General features: G+C 39.8%; 2 protein-coding genes and 1 long non-coding RNA gene across 3 annotated transcripts in view; 2 read left to right on the forward strand and 1 right to left on the reverse strand.

Moving 5' to 3' along the window:
- LOC116665327 overlaps window positions 1-13,452 on the reverse strand; it is a 36,768-nt gene that overhangs the window by 20,892 nt on the left and 2,424 nt on the right. The window lies entirely within an intron of this gene.
- Window positions 4,897-12,807, forward strand: GTF3C6 (general transcription factor IIIC subunit 6). The gene is made up of 6 exons (XM_032484703.1): window positions 4,897-5,041; window positions 5,388-5,468; window positions 6,512-6,575; window positions 6,676-6,720; window positions 8,231-8,344; window positions 11,177-12,807. The coding sequence occupies exons 1-6, from the start codon at window positions 4,928-4,930 to the stop codon at window positions 11,476-11,478; spliced, it is 720 nt and encodes a 239-aa protein (XP_032340594.1). The 5' UTR covers window positions 4,897-4,927; the 3' UTR covers window positions 11,479-12,807.
- RPF2 (ribosome production factor 2 homolog) overlaps window positions 13,127-13,452 on the forward strand; it is a 42,586-nt gene continuing 42,260 nt past the window's right edge. The window contains exon 1 of the mRNA XM_014561532.2: window positions 13,127-13,279. The gene's annotated coding sequence lies outside the window, so the exon portion shown is untranslated. The remainder of the gene's footprint in view (window positions 13,280-13,452) is intronic.

The following is a 13,452-nucleotide window of genomic DNA, read 5'->3' on the forward strand; positions in this document are numbered from 1 at the left end:
CTGCCTCAAACACACTCCAGTAGCTTCCCATAGGGCCACGCTGCTACCAAACAGTATACACTGGTTTGTTTTGAAGTCAAAGCCCTCTAAAAATGGTCATTCCAATTTTATTTCCAATACTAGGTACTTTTTTGCAAACTGAAATGCTTTGGTTAGTATGTTCTCAATATTTAATTGAATCTGGTTAATTGGCAAGCGGCTTACTTCCATAGCCAGCTAGCTGACACAGTAGTTCTGAAAGTGTATTCCCCAGACCAGAAGTATTAGCATCACCTGGGAACTTGTTAGAAATGTGTGTTTTCCGTCCTGTCCTATACCAGACCTGCTGAAGTAGAAACTCTGGCTGAGCAATCTGCGCTTTAAAAAGCCCTCCAAGGTGACTCTGAGGCAGCTCAAGTCTGAGGGCCACTGATTTAGTATTTCGTTTTTGGATTTAAAACACGGTAAAAGTGTAGCACAACCAACTATATTCAATGACCTGTGATGAAAAAAATATGAAAAAAAGTATATGTATAACTGAATCACTGTGCTGTACAGCAGAAACAAATACATTGTAAATCAAAAAATTAAAATTGAAAGAGTAAAAGATGTACTTAAAAAAGAACTTAATGGAATATAAACTATTATTTAAATGTAAAATGTTCATTTTAAGACAAAATGTTAATACTCACTAACGGCTCTTTTGCAGGAAATCCACTAAATATATTTTTCATACAGGCTCTTCTTAATTTAGAAAATGCATTCTAAAGGAAGAGCATTTCAACAATTTTTAATTCATCTGTCTCCTCCTAGTGGCAGGCTTTTAAATACTGAGCACAACATCCTACCTATGTTTCTCAGAAATTATATTTGTGACTTTTTCCATAAGATTTCCCTTATTAACTACAATTGAAATCAACGGACCCTACCACCAAATTATATAGATTTTTCTCTATTAGCTCCAATTGTGGCTGTAGAAAACCATGTAATTTGTCCCTTCCACAGTTCTTTTTAAACTGACTTGTAAACCTCCCCTTATTTTGTTAGCCATAACAAATTCTAGCAGTAGAATTCATCACTTAGAACACTTTGAAATGAGTTTTCTTCTTTTACAGAAGGTCAACAGCATCCAGGTGTTTACCTTTCTCTCCTCACCACCACTCCCTTTCTGGCAATGCCCCAGGAACCACACAAGATCTCCAGGGTACTCGGAGAGCCTCTGCCACCTTTTCAATGAGCACTTTAAGGCCTCAGGCTCCTTGGCTATATTGACTCAGTGTGTGAACAAATTCCTTCGACTCTTAAAACCAACAAGACAAGGTTTGATTTCCTGCAAAAGGTTTTATCGATACAGCAGGACAGTTTATGGAGATAATAGTACACTACATTTTCCCATTTATTCCTTCAAGCAGGCAGCCAGACCATTTGTATTCCTTTGTCTGGGATGTCTAAGGGATGGAAAGCTGAAGCTACTTGGAGACTGTGTCTTTTCCTGCCTCTTGTTAAGAGTCTGAGCTCAATGAAGAAAGTACGCTACACGTCTGAGAGGAAAAAGGGAAGAGGAGCCTTTATTTCAAAAACTAGACGGGAGACTTCCTTAGGCTGGGAAGGAGTGTAAACTGGTGGGTCCTTATCCCCCTAGCAGAACCCTACAGAGGTGTCAAGACCTATGGTCTGCTTAGAAAGGCTAGCCCTCTCGCATCAAGGTTCCTAAACACAGCAGGGATTCCCATGCTCTGTGGAAACAGAGTCCCTGCATTTCAAGGATCTGTGTGTCTTCCACCATGGGCATGACAGCAGCATCCAATGTGGGCTGAAGACTGGAGCAGTCTCTCCAAATACTGTGTATGAGCCTTGGGTATAAACGGGAGAAAACTGCCAAGAGATTAAATTTCCCTGCCATCTGGATGTGACGAGGGCTCAGTCAAATTCAATTTGGTTTAAAGAAAATAAACACACTTCGTTTAGTTTTTAAAAACAAATCCAAGTTTGTGACTGCAAGTCACATACTAGGAAATACAACAAAGAACAAAGCAAAAAGAGATGGAGAATATAGTAATGCACAATTCACAAAACAAAGGACGGTGAACCTAATGTCACTCAAGTCTTACTATACAGATGACATGGCACACACTAGGTGAGCAGCTCCTAGGTCTTTGCCTCCCCTTTCAACTCTGTTAAAGTTGGATGCTCGGTCTCATTCCTCCAACCTTAGCCAGCTTGACGCAGGGGTTGGCATCCCTACCAGGTCTCTCAAGCTTCCTGCTTTCCCAGAAAAGAGAACAGAGTATTGAGGAACAATTCAGACGATCAGTTTCCTAATTTCCTAAGTCTCAGTTTCCTAATGTGTAACATGGACGTTAGACTAATATTTAGCTTGTATGCGCTGATAAACTACACCAGTTATTAAAACTGTTGAAACTCCTAGTTTCAGTCAGTAAAAAGCAACTGCCCCATTTGCTTCCCAGTTTAGTTTAAAACTAGCTGCTTCTATTACTGTTGTCCTTTTTTTAAAAAAAATAACAGCTTTATTAAGATACAATTCACATACCATAAAATTCATTCTTTTAAAGTATACAATTCAGTGGGTTTTAGTATATGCAGAGCTGTGCACCCATCACCACTAATTCCTGAACATCTTCATCACCCCCACAAGAAACCCCATATCCAGTAGCTGGCATTCCCAGTTCCTCTTCCCCCCAGGCCCTAGCAACCACTAATCTACTTTCTCCAGCTATAGACGCGCCTATTCTGGACATCTCTTACGAATGGAATCATGCAATACGTGGCCTTTTGTGTCTGGATTCTTAGCGTAAGTTTTCAAGTTAATCTGGGTTATAGCATGTTTCTGTACTTCATTCCTTTTTATTGCTGAATAAGATTACGTTATATAGATATAACACATTTTGTTTATGGCTTCTATTTTTAAGCAAAGATAATTTAGTTTTTTTTAAAGCTGGCATCTGTGCCTTATGATCTCTGGTAGGATTGAGTAGAAGGTTTTAAGAATGGACTCCAATTCCAGGCCATGGAAATTCCTCCCAGTCACTAAAAGGCTTCTTTCAAAGCTGATGCTGATGGGTTATTCTGCCCAATAAATTTCCTGTTTTCTGTCTGAGAGATGTTTCAACTTTTAAGCTAATTTTCAAAGGGCATTAGCTCTAAGCCTTGGAGCCAACTCTATAAGGTCGTCTTTCCTCCCAAAGGAATGGTTTTCTAGTCTATGTGCTATAATATTAAAATCTACACATTTTGTATAAGCATATGTTTTTGTAAGTACATAGAATAGCTCTTAAAGGATACACATAAGCTGGTAAAAACGGTTGCCTACAGAAAGGGGAGCGGTGGAACATGATGAAAATCTTACTTTTCAGTCTATATCCTTTTGTAAATCATAAATAAAAATAATAGTTACTTCCTAAATAGTAAATAATAATCTTGACTAGAAGTATGAGGCTTGTTTATTTGAAAGAGACATTTCAAGTTACTACACTGACCCTGTAAAACATGTTTTCATTCCTCAAGCCTTTATGTTTGCTGCTCCCTCCGTTTGGCTTGTCCTCCCCCTTTATCCTCCCTGAATCCCCAATAAAATCTGACAATTTATATAATTTTTCAACTTACAAAGCACTTTGAGATACATGATCTAATCTTCAAATAAAAAACATGCAGTAAACTATAAATGTTTTTACCCCCACTTAATAAATAAGAACACCACGGATGAAAAAGTGTCAGCTTTGTGCCAGATCATACTTCTTATATTTCAGAGCTAGAATTCAAATCTACAACTTCTAACAGGTCGAGTGCTCTTTCTACTTTTTTTAAATCTATGAAATCCTACTTATTTAATGGAGCAACTGGGTAAAAATGCACAAAGATGTTTACTAAAGTGTTGTGCAATACCAGTATTACACAAAAAATATTATCACCTACATCTATATTTACCATGGAAAACATGGGAAAAAATCCATACTACACATAGTGAGGAAAGAAAGTTTAACATAGATGTACAGTTTGAACACATTTTTTAAAAAGTGTGCATGTAGAAAGAAGCTGGAAAGATACACTGCGTTGGAAATATCTTTTAAAAGTCACAATACTCTAATTTTTGCATATTACTAATAATAGATTAAATGTAATTAAGTGCTTAATATGTGCCAAATGCTATTTTATACGTAACATCTCATTTAATCCTCTCAATAACCAATTTGCCTCATGCCTTGCTGTTAGTAATGCAGCAAATACTAGACAAGTTTCAGATCCCAAAGCTCACGCTCTTTGGCGCTAGATAATCCTGTCTCCCGTACAAAGATCATTTATTTTGAAATCAGAAAAACCCATGAGGTTACTTTAAGAAAATTCTGTTCAAAACCTCACTTCCCCGGGCCCCTAGTACTCCCATAACAATCTGTGTCTCTTACAGCACCGAGGGCAATCTGATTAGCGTATAATCGGTTGCTCTTTTATCTACCTCTCCCGCATCTTTTGCGGCGGGAAACCCAAACTCACTTCCTAGCGCGGGCCTTTACGCGCCGTGGGCGTTCGTTACGTGATGCACTGAAGTGCGCCCTTAACTTGGCTTGAGGAGCACTTTAATTGAGGATCGGTGCTCCCAAGATATAAGAATTTCTGAACAGCAATGTAGGCTGAGGCCACACGAGGCCTCTCCATTTCCCTCGCGCACCGTGGTCTCCTTGCTAACATCTTCTTTAGCCCCTCTACCCCGTCCGCGCTCTAGTCACACCTGGGCTGGGGTGCCTGAGGGTTGCCTAGGCCGCGGGACCTCCCCGACCGACGCCAGAGCCCCGACCCCGCTCTCCGGACAAGAACAAGGGGACGCCTGGCGCCGGCTCCACGTGGGCCCGGGAGCCGCCATCTCGCGTGCTGGCAGGAGCGGCGGGCGCGGCCGGAACCACCGCGGAGCAGGGAGCTGCTGCCCGCACTCAAGATGGCGGCCCCGGAGGGCGGGGCCCGCCGCTCGGAGGCCGCGCAGAGGGGTGGCAGTATGGCGGCGGCCGAGGAGCCGACCCGCGGGGAGGCGGACGAAGAGGAGGAGGAGGCAGTGAGTGCAGCGGCGTCAGCCCGCGCGGCGGTGGCGGGGGTGGCCGCGCCCGCTGCGTGCGGGGAAGGGAGTCGGGACGCGGCTGTCGGGAGGGGGCCCCGGGCGTCTGGCAGGATGGTGCCCGTGGGTGCACGGAGCGGCGGGCAGCTGGCCCCAGCCCCCGGAGCCACACGGGAGGCGGGAAGGAGGGAAGTTACCTTAGGTAACGCTTGCTTCCTCTCGTTGAAAGCAGAACCTGGTTTTCAGAGGTTGCCGTCATTGCATTGGGGATGTTTGGCTGCTCTCGTTAACTGCCTCTTCCTGCCCACTCGCCTGCTAGCCTAGTAACCCCTCTTTCTTCCATCAGGAGCAGTTGGTTCTGGTGGAATTATCGGGAATTATTGATTCAGACTTTCTCTCAAAATGTGAAAATAAATGCAAGATTTTGGTGAGTCTTGTAGACTGGGAGATTGTTGTAGATGTTCTTACATTTAAAAGAAGAATGAATGGTGAAATACACCCGTCCTCTAAGAGTGATAAATTGATTCCACGTGAACAAAGCAGTGAAGGCTTAAGACAATCACAGGAGTACAGGGGGACTATGGGAGCAGTTAAGGGAAATTAGATGCCTGACCCTACTTGAGTGTCTGAATATTGGGCAGGGAGTTGAAGATTTGGAGGGGTAGCATTTTGATATGAAATATTGTTTTGGAAAAAATTACAGTTTTAGATAGGAGAGTGACAGAAACACAAAGGGAAGGGAGGATAATCAGATATGCACACAGAGGTTAAACTGGACAGGAGAGGATACCTACTAAGAAAAGACCTCAGGGACCTCACACTGCTATTGATTTGAGTTATGGTATCAGTTACTATCTGTTTTTATCACAACTTTAAAATCTTGGAGCTATTGTTGGCAAAACTCTCTCTGTTCTCACTTTAAGTTGAAGAGGATGTTGCCTGAGAAAGATCTTGCTACTTGGGTGTGTGTGAATTAAGTAGTCTTGAGGTTGTAGCTGCTGTGATCTGAGCAGTTTTAGCTTATCTTGTACTTGCTGGGACTAAAAGCGCCAGATTTGGAGATAATCTCCTTGGCAGCAGTTATGTGTAAAAAAGCTTTTTCTTTCTTTTTTTTTAATTGAGATATAATTGACATATAACATTATACCAGTTTCAGCTCTATAGTACTCTGACTCAATATTTGTATATATTATGAAATGACTACCACAATGTGTAGTTAACATCCATCGCTACACAGTTACAAATGTTTTTTATGTAATGAGAACTTTGAAGATTTACTCTTAGCAACTTTCAAATATGCAATACAGTATTATTAACTATAATCACCATGAAGTACAGTATATGCCTAGGACTTATATATTTTGTAACTGGAAGTTTGTCTTTTGACCCCTTCCTTCACCCATTTCACCCACCCCCACCAAGGCTTTTTCCAGTGATGATTTTTTTTAATGCTCCTACATTCTCTTGCAGGGAATTGACACTGAGAGGCCCATTCTGCAAGTGGACAGCTATGTCTTTGCTGGAGAATATGAAGGTAGGAAGGTGTCAGGAAGATTAAACTTCTTTTTTAATATGCCTTTGAGAGAAAGTAGCTCTGTTTTTTTCTCAACAAGTTACCTTCACTTTTTCTGCAGACACTCTTGGGACCTGTGTTATATTTGAAGAAACTGTTGAACATGGTAAGTGATGCTATGTTGCCTCTTTTTACTTTGAAATATTTCAGACATACTTATATATGATGGATATTAAACATCTCATATGCCCATTGTCTAGCTGTATCAAATCCTACCATTCTTCAGGTAGTTAAAAAATATTCCAGATACATTTGAAGTATACCCCTCTCCAAACTTACTCCCTTCCTTCTGTCTTCAGAGGTAATCACTCTCCTGAGTTCGGTATTTTTCTTTCCTATATCTGATTTGATATTACATATATATGTATCTGGAAACAATAAATAGCATTTTCCTTATATTTTTGAACTTGGTATAGCATATTATATATATCATCCAATATCTTTTTTCAATTAGTGCTGTTTTGAGATTTTTGCATGTTGATTTATATAACTGTTTTCCCTGTTACTTAATATTCCATTTGTAACTATACCACAATTTATTCTCCAATTAATGGACATGCTGGTTGTGTTCATTTTTACCAGTCCTTGTTAATAACTACTAAAGTTTATTGAGTGCCTTCTATATGTCAGGCACTGTTCAAAATGCTACATGTATTAACTCATTGAATCCTCACCACAAGTCTATGAGGTATGCCATTGTTATCTGCATTTTATATTTAAAGAAGCTGAAGCACAGAGAAGTAAATAACATTCTCAAGGTCATGCAGGAAGAGGCAGAGCCAGGATCTGAACCCAGGTGGTCTGCTCCAGAACCCGTTTTCTTAATTACACTTATTAACTCACTGCAGAAGTGCTCCCATGAATATTTTTATGTCTCCTTGTGCACACATGTAAAAATGTCTCTCAGGTATACACTTAGAAATAGGATTGCTAGATTGATCAATGTGTGTATTAGATTCAGCTGTATGAAAATACCAATTTGGGCTGAGTATCAACAGTTTCATGTGGTTCGACTTAATAGATTATCGCTGTGTTGCTTTCTAAAGTGTAGTATCAGTTACCCTGACAGAGGCAAGGTGTGGAAGTTTTCAGCGTGCTTCACACCCTTAGCTCAGAGCCTCATCCCCCTTCTGCCCGTGCCCACAGTTTTTATAAAGCTGTGACCCTGGGCAGCAGGTTGGCGGCAGTTTTTTCTCATCTGTCTTTGATGATTGGGAATGTCCTCCCTCCAGTCTGGCTTCAAGTAGGAAGTCTGGCTTTGGTCCTTCATTTTCAGTGGCAGACTTTTAGACCTCCCTGGAAGGCCAAATTCCTGCCCTACTTTTCCTACTTTAGGGGTGAAGCCTAACAGCCTGTAGCTTTAGTCTCACTCACAGCTTTGTGTTTCTGTACCCTGGAGAGGTTTGTTGTTTTTGAGTTCACTTTTGCCTTCAGTTTTTATGTATTTTATCTGTCATTTCTCTGTACTTAGAGCAAGAGGATTGAGTTAAATCTTGAACTTACTACACTATCTTGACTGGAAGTAGTTTAACTCTCTAAACTGGAATCTTTGAAGCTTAACATGATTATTTGATGACATCAAGCAGTATAGTAATTGCATTCATTTTATGTTCTAGCGGATGCGGAAGGCAATAATAAAACAGTGCTAAAATATAAATGCCACACAATGAAGAAGCTCAGCATGACAAGAACTCTTCTGACAGAAAAGAAGGAAGGAGAAGAAAACATAGGTTAGTTCCCTTAGTTCTCAGGAAATAGGAGATTTAATACTGGCTTTGACAATGACACATTGCTGCCGTGACTGTCTTTGTACTTTGTAGTAGCAACTATGCGTGATGGGTTAAGTATATTAAAATTGAGGGTACCCAATGTAGATTTAAAATTTAAGTGAGTTCTTACATTGCAGAGGGCACTTGAGGCATAGAAGAAACCTCAGTCTGCTTTGCATTGGAAACAATTGTAGGAGTTTGTCAAGAAACTTGACATGATTTCCAACCCCTTGGGAATTCAGCAATCTCCTCTCTCTCTTTTTAAATAGAACGTCTTTGTAAGTACAGAAGGTATGATGATAGCAGTTCTGGATTCCCAAGGAGTCACCCCACAGGATGTCCTGAACTTCTGGCATGGGTAGCAGCCTTCCCCAGGAAGCTCACAACTGGGAAAAGCTGGCTTTGTTTGTGAGGGAGGGATGCTGGGACCACAGCTGTTCGGTCCTGAGTCTTGTTCTTAATAAGCATCCGTTTAGCCACCTCCAGACTGGAGACTTTAGGCCAGTGCTTCTTGCACCCATAGCAGGCACATGTTTGCAGAGATGAGCAGATAATCACTTGATGGTTTAAAAACTCGTTGCTACTGACTGCACCAACCTCTTTCTCCTGCCCTGGGGAATTTGGGACACGGTCAGAATAAAGGTGTTTGCCTGCCAGAAAATAAAAATGAAAAAGGTTCATTGCTCAAAGACATATTTGAAATTCTAGTAAATAAGACCCTGTTGGTGAATATTTATGGCTTGACTTATTGTATTCTGAGGAATAAATATTTGAAGGTACAGCAATCATTTAAAAATTAATTATACCAACTACACATAACTATACAACAAATCTTTGTATCATGTATATCCCACAGCTAACCCTTTTTTTTGGCACTCTGAAAATAATAGGTAGAAGGAGGCACTTGAAGTGCTACAATGAACTTGAAAGGCAGATAAATACAAGATAGCTTAGCTATCATTTAGATACTCTTTTTAAAGGAAGTTATATAGAGTTTTGCCTGCTATAGTCCTTAATAATCTAATAGATATTTGGGAAGATTTGGGTGTTTCATTTAATAAATAAATTAGTAACCAACTATTCAAGGCTGTATTGGTTATCTATTGCTGCATAAAAAATTACCCCTAAATTTAATGGCTTAAAACAAGAATAACAAAACACCATCTTACAGAGTTTCTGTGAATCAGGAATTTGGGAGCAGCTTAGTTGGGTGGTCTTGGCTGGGGCCCCTCATGAGGCTGCAGTCAGTATGTTGGCTGGGCTGCAGTCATCTGAAGGCCTAAGTAAGGCTGGAAAATCTAATTGTAAGATGGCTTACTCACATGGTTGACAAGTTTGCACTGGCTGTTAGCACAAGGCCTCAGTTCCTTGACTCTGCATGGTACTATTTGAGTGCCCTACGGCATGGCAGCTGGCTTTCCCAGATCAAGTGATCCTTGAGAACAAGGTAGAAGCCACAGTGTCTTTTATGAACTATCCTTATAAGTTACATTAAGTTACATTCTTCCATTTTTGTGATATCCTATTCCATGTGGGAGGAGACAACACAGGGGCATGCATATCAGGTAGGAGGGGATCACCGGGGACCATCTTGGAGGTCAGCTACCAAATATCGCAAGATGCTGGAGACAGAACAAAACAGACAGATGTGATCCTTACTTTCTAGGAACTTGCATTCTAAGGTAAATTACATTGAAACAGACATGAATGACTGTGACTGGACCCCCATTTCACTCAACTTATTCTAAGTATCTCTTATGTGCCAAATATTATGCTCAATAACAGAGTAGGCTTCGGGAAGTCTTTAAAGTTTTGAGCTTGTTGACTAGGAGAATGATGTTATCACAAGAAAAAATATGAAAGTCAATAGCTGAAGCTGAACTGGAGGGGAAAGAACTAATCAATTTTTGAAAGAGGGAGACTTTATAGTAGTAACACTTGGGAGAAGATGTGGGATCAGCAGTAAAGATATTTCAACAAACAGCTGTAGAAGAGTTAGTTTTGTAATGGGGGATAGGAGGAGATGGATGTGTGAACAGGGAGGCAAGATAGGTTGGGGTATCTTAGAGATATCTAGTGGAGTTTTGAAGATAAGAGTAAACAGCTTGGGCTTGCCTTAGAAATTGAAGATCCTTTTGAAAATACTTGGCTGGAAGGGTCATAATGATAAAAATAAAAATGGCTAGCATTATTGGAGCAATTTTTTTTTTTGAGTTTAGTAGGAGCAATTCTTGATTATGGGAGTTCATTGAGGGGTAAAGGCTTTGTGAATATGGAAAGGAACAAAAATTTTTTTCAAGGTTTTTTGGGGGGGAGAGGTGTCTTATTTCATAATTTGATTTTTCCAACTCAAAATGACAGATATGTGTTAATTTAGAAGATGGTAGAGTAGTATCATCCATTATATTATGAAAAGTGAGTGGGTAAGGAGAAAAGTGAGTGGGTAAGTGACAAAATTTTCAAGGGAAGAGATGGCAGTGGGAGCTAAAATTATCTCTCAGAATGAGTTGAGAATTGGACTCTGGTAAAAGGGCTTAGAATAGTAACTGAAGTTGATTACTCTTAGTGATTTTTATGATACATACCCCACAGGCATTCCAGGGTCTCCAAGTAAGATGGAAATTAGACGATTATTTATCAGTAGGTACAGGCATCATGTTCCTTGCTTTATGTTGGGGTTTTATTTTGATAAATACTCATAGGATGAACATTTAAATTAAAAATATATTTAAGCAACTGAAATTATTTTTCATGTTTCTTGGTTTGTTCTCCCATCCCTCCCTCCCCCATTAGGTGGTGTGGAATGGCTGCAGATCAAGGACAATGATTTCTCCTATAGACCCAACATGATTTGTAGTTTTCTGCATGAAAATGAAGATGAAGAAGTTGTAGCTCCGGACCCAGATAAACCTTTGGAGTTGGAAGAGCAAGAGATTCAAGTGAAAGATAATTCAAACCTAAGTTACGAACAGGGGAAACCACCAAACTTGGAAACAGAGGATTCTGGTCCTCTTACTGATATCCCTTCTTCTGAGACAGAAGGCTCTGTTTTTACGGAAACTCAAGATACTGCCTTAGAAGTCACCCCTAGATGAAAAGTTTCTCATAATAGCTAGTCATGAAATTTTTAGGGTTTTTTTGTTTGTTTTTTTAGGGTTTTTATATAAGATAATTGGCTTTATAGCTTTCAGTTCATAATTTCATTATTTTTGTTGGCTATACACACATTTCCAATTACAGCAGTTTGATATACCAGAATTATTAAGGACCAGATATGAGTTTTTTAAAATATGGTTTATATGACCATAGTGACCCTTCTGTGATGAGTCCTTTAAATTGCAGGTTTTACTAAGGTAAGTGTGTAAGTTTCTTTTGCAGCCATCATAAATTACCACAAACTTAAAACTGGCTTAAACTACCTAAGTGCATTGTCTTACATTTTGTAGGTCAGCTGTCTGACATGGGTCTCACTTGGGCTAAAATCAAGGTATTTGTGGAACTTCATTCTTTATTGGAGGCTGGAGGTGGGGTAGGGGACTCCATCTCCTTGCTTATTCAGTTGGCAGAATTCAGTTCTTGGCGATGGAAAGATCAAGGTCCCATTTCCTTACTGTGGGCCTAGAGGCATTCCCCTCTTGTAGAAGGCTGCCTGCATTCCTTGACTCATGGTCCCCTTCTCTTCAAAGCCAGCAATGGTCAGGTCCCTCTCACTCTCTGAATCTCTCCTTCTTCCATCGTCCTGTCACTGATGGGCCCTTCTGCCTCCTACTTTTAAAGATCCATTTGATTACATTGGGTACTTCTGGAATTTGCCTGTTTTAAGGTCTATAACCTTAATTCCATCTGCAAAGTCCCCTTTGCCATATAATTTAAATAGGCATAAAACAGAATTATGGCATGAAAATTTTGGGGCGGGGGCCACTTTCCAGTCTACCAAAGTCAATGTTACTTCTGAGAACATTAAAATAATTCAGAAGTGCTTAAGGATAAAAGAATAGTTCCTGATATTCCAGTGTAATTCCACTCCTTTCCCACTGAAGAAAGATTGGAATTCAGCTGTGAATAAGTCATTCTACTATGGTGATAACCTATATCTGCTCTAACTTGTATTTTTTAAAGTAGATTATTCATATAACTTTGATACAGGTTGAACTGTATGAAATAGCCAATATTTGTTTCTGACTACAAAAACCAGCAATGTCATATGGTTTAACCCGGTACTTAGTAAGTTCAAACACACCTCACATTAATTACATCTCACAACTGTTGAGGATATAACTTTGTTGTGACAGATTCTAATTCTAATTCTGTTCGTAATTCTAATGTTCTAGAATGAGGAATTTTTTCCTTCAGTAAGTTTTGTAACTCTTTACTATTTAATTGGAAAACAACTTACCCTGATTAAAAGTATTTCCAAATCATAAGCATGTGTATCTTCCTAATTTTTATCTGACTTTAGTCTCAGCTTTTGTTTAATCAAAAGCGTACTTTTTCCACCATATGTATGTGGAGAGACTGCTAATTACCTGACCCCATATCTGGTCTTCCTTTTTTTTTTTTGTAACAGAATCCCAGAGTTTATTCAGGTTAATAATGTGCCCAACCTCCTTAGCATATATAAAAGTAGCCATATGACTGAGTTCTGGCCAGCAACATGGAATTATAAGTGTTGAGTGATTGATGCTTCTGGGAAGTTTCCTTAATATTTAAGGCATAAAGGGAAATGAACCAGCACATCTCTGTTCTGCTGGAACATGAATGTGGTTGCTAGAGCTCCAGCAGGCTTCCTGGATTATGAAGTAACCTTGGAAATAGAAACCATGATTAGCAGAGCAGTAAGATGGAAGATTGGATCATGAACTGTGGTGCTGCCCTGGACTGCTGTGAATAAAGAGGGTTAGTAAAACTTTTCTCCTTGTACAATGACCTCAAGTTTATGTTTCAGCACTGTCTTCTCTGGAAATCTACTTGGCAAGGTAATAATAGAATGTCAGCTGTGATGCCAGGCAATATTGTTCATGATTAAAAATGACTCCTTATTAGTAAATTGTATCTGGACCAGGAAAACT

This window comes from Camelus ferus, chromosome 8, assembly GCF_009834535.1.
Source record: "Camelus ferus isolate YT-003-E chromosome 8, BCGSAC_Cfer_1.0, whole genome shotgun sequence".
Taxonomy (NCBI): Eukaryota; Metazoa; Chordata; class Mammalia; order Artiodactyla; family Camelidae; genus Camelus; species Camelus ferus.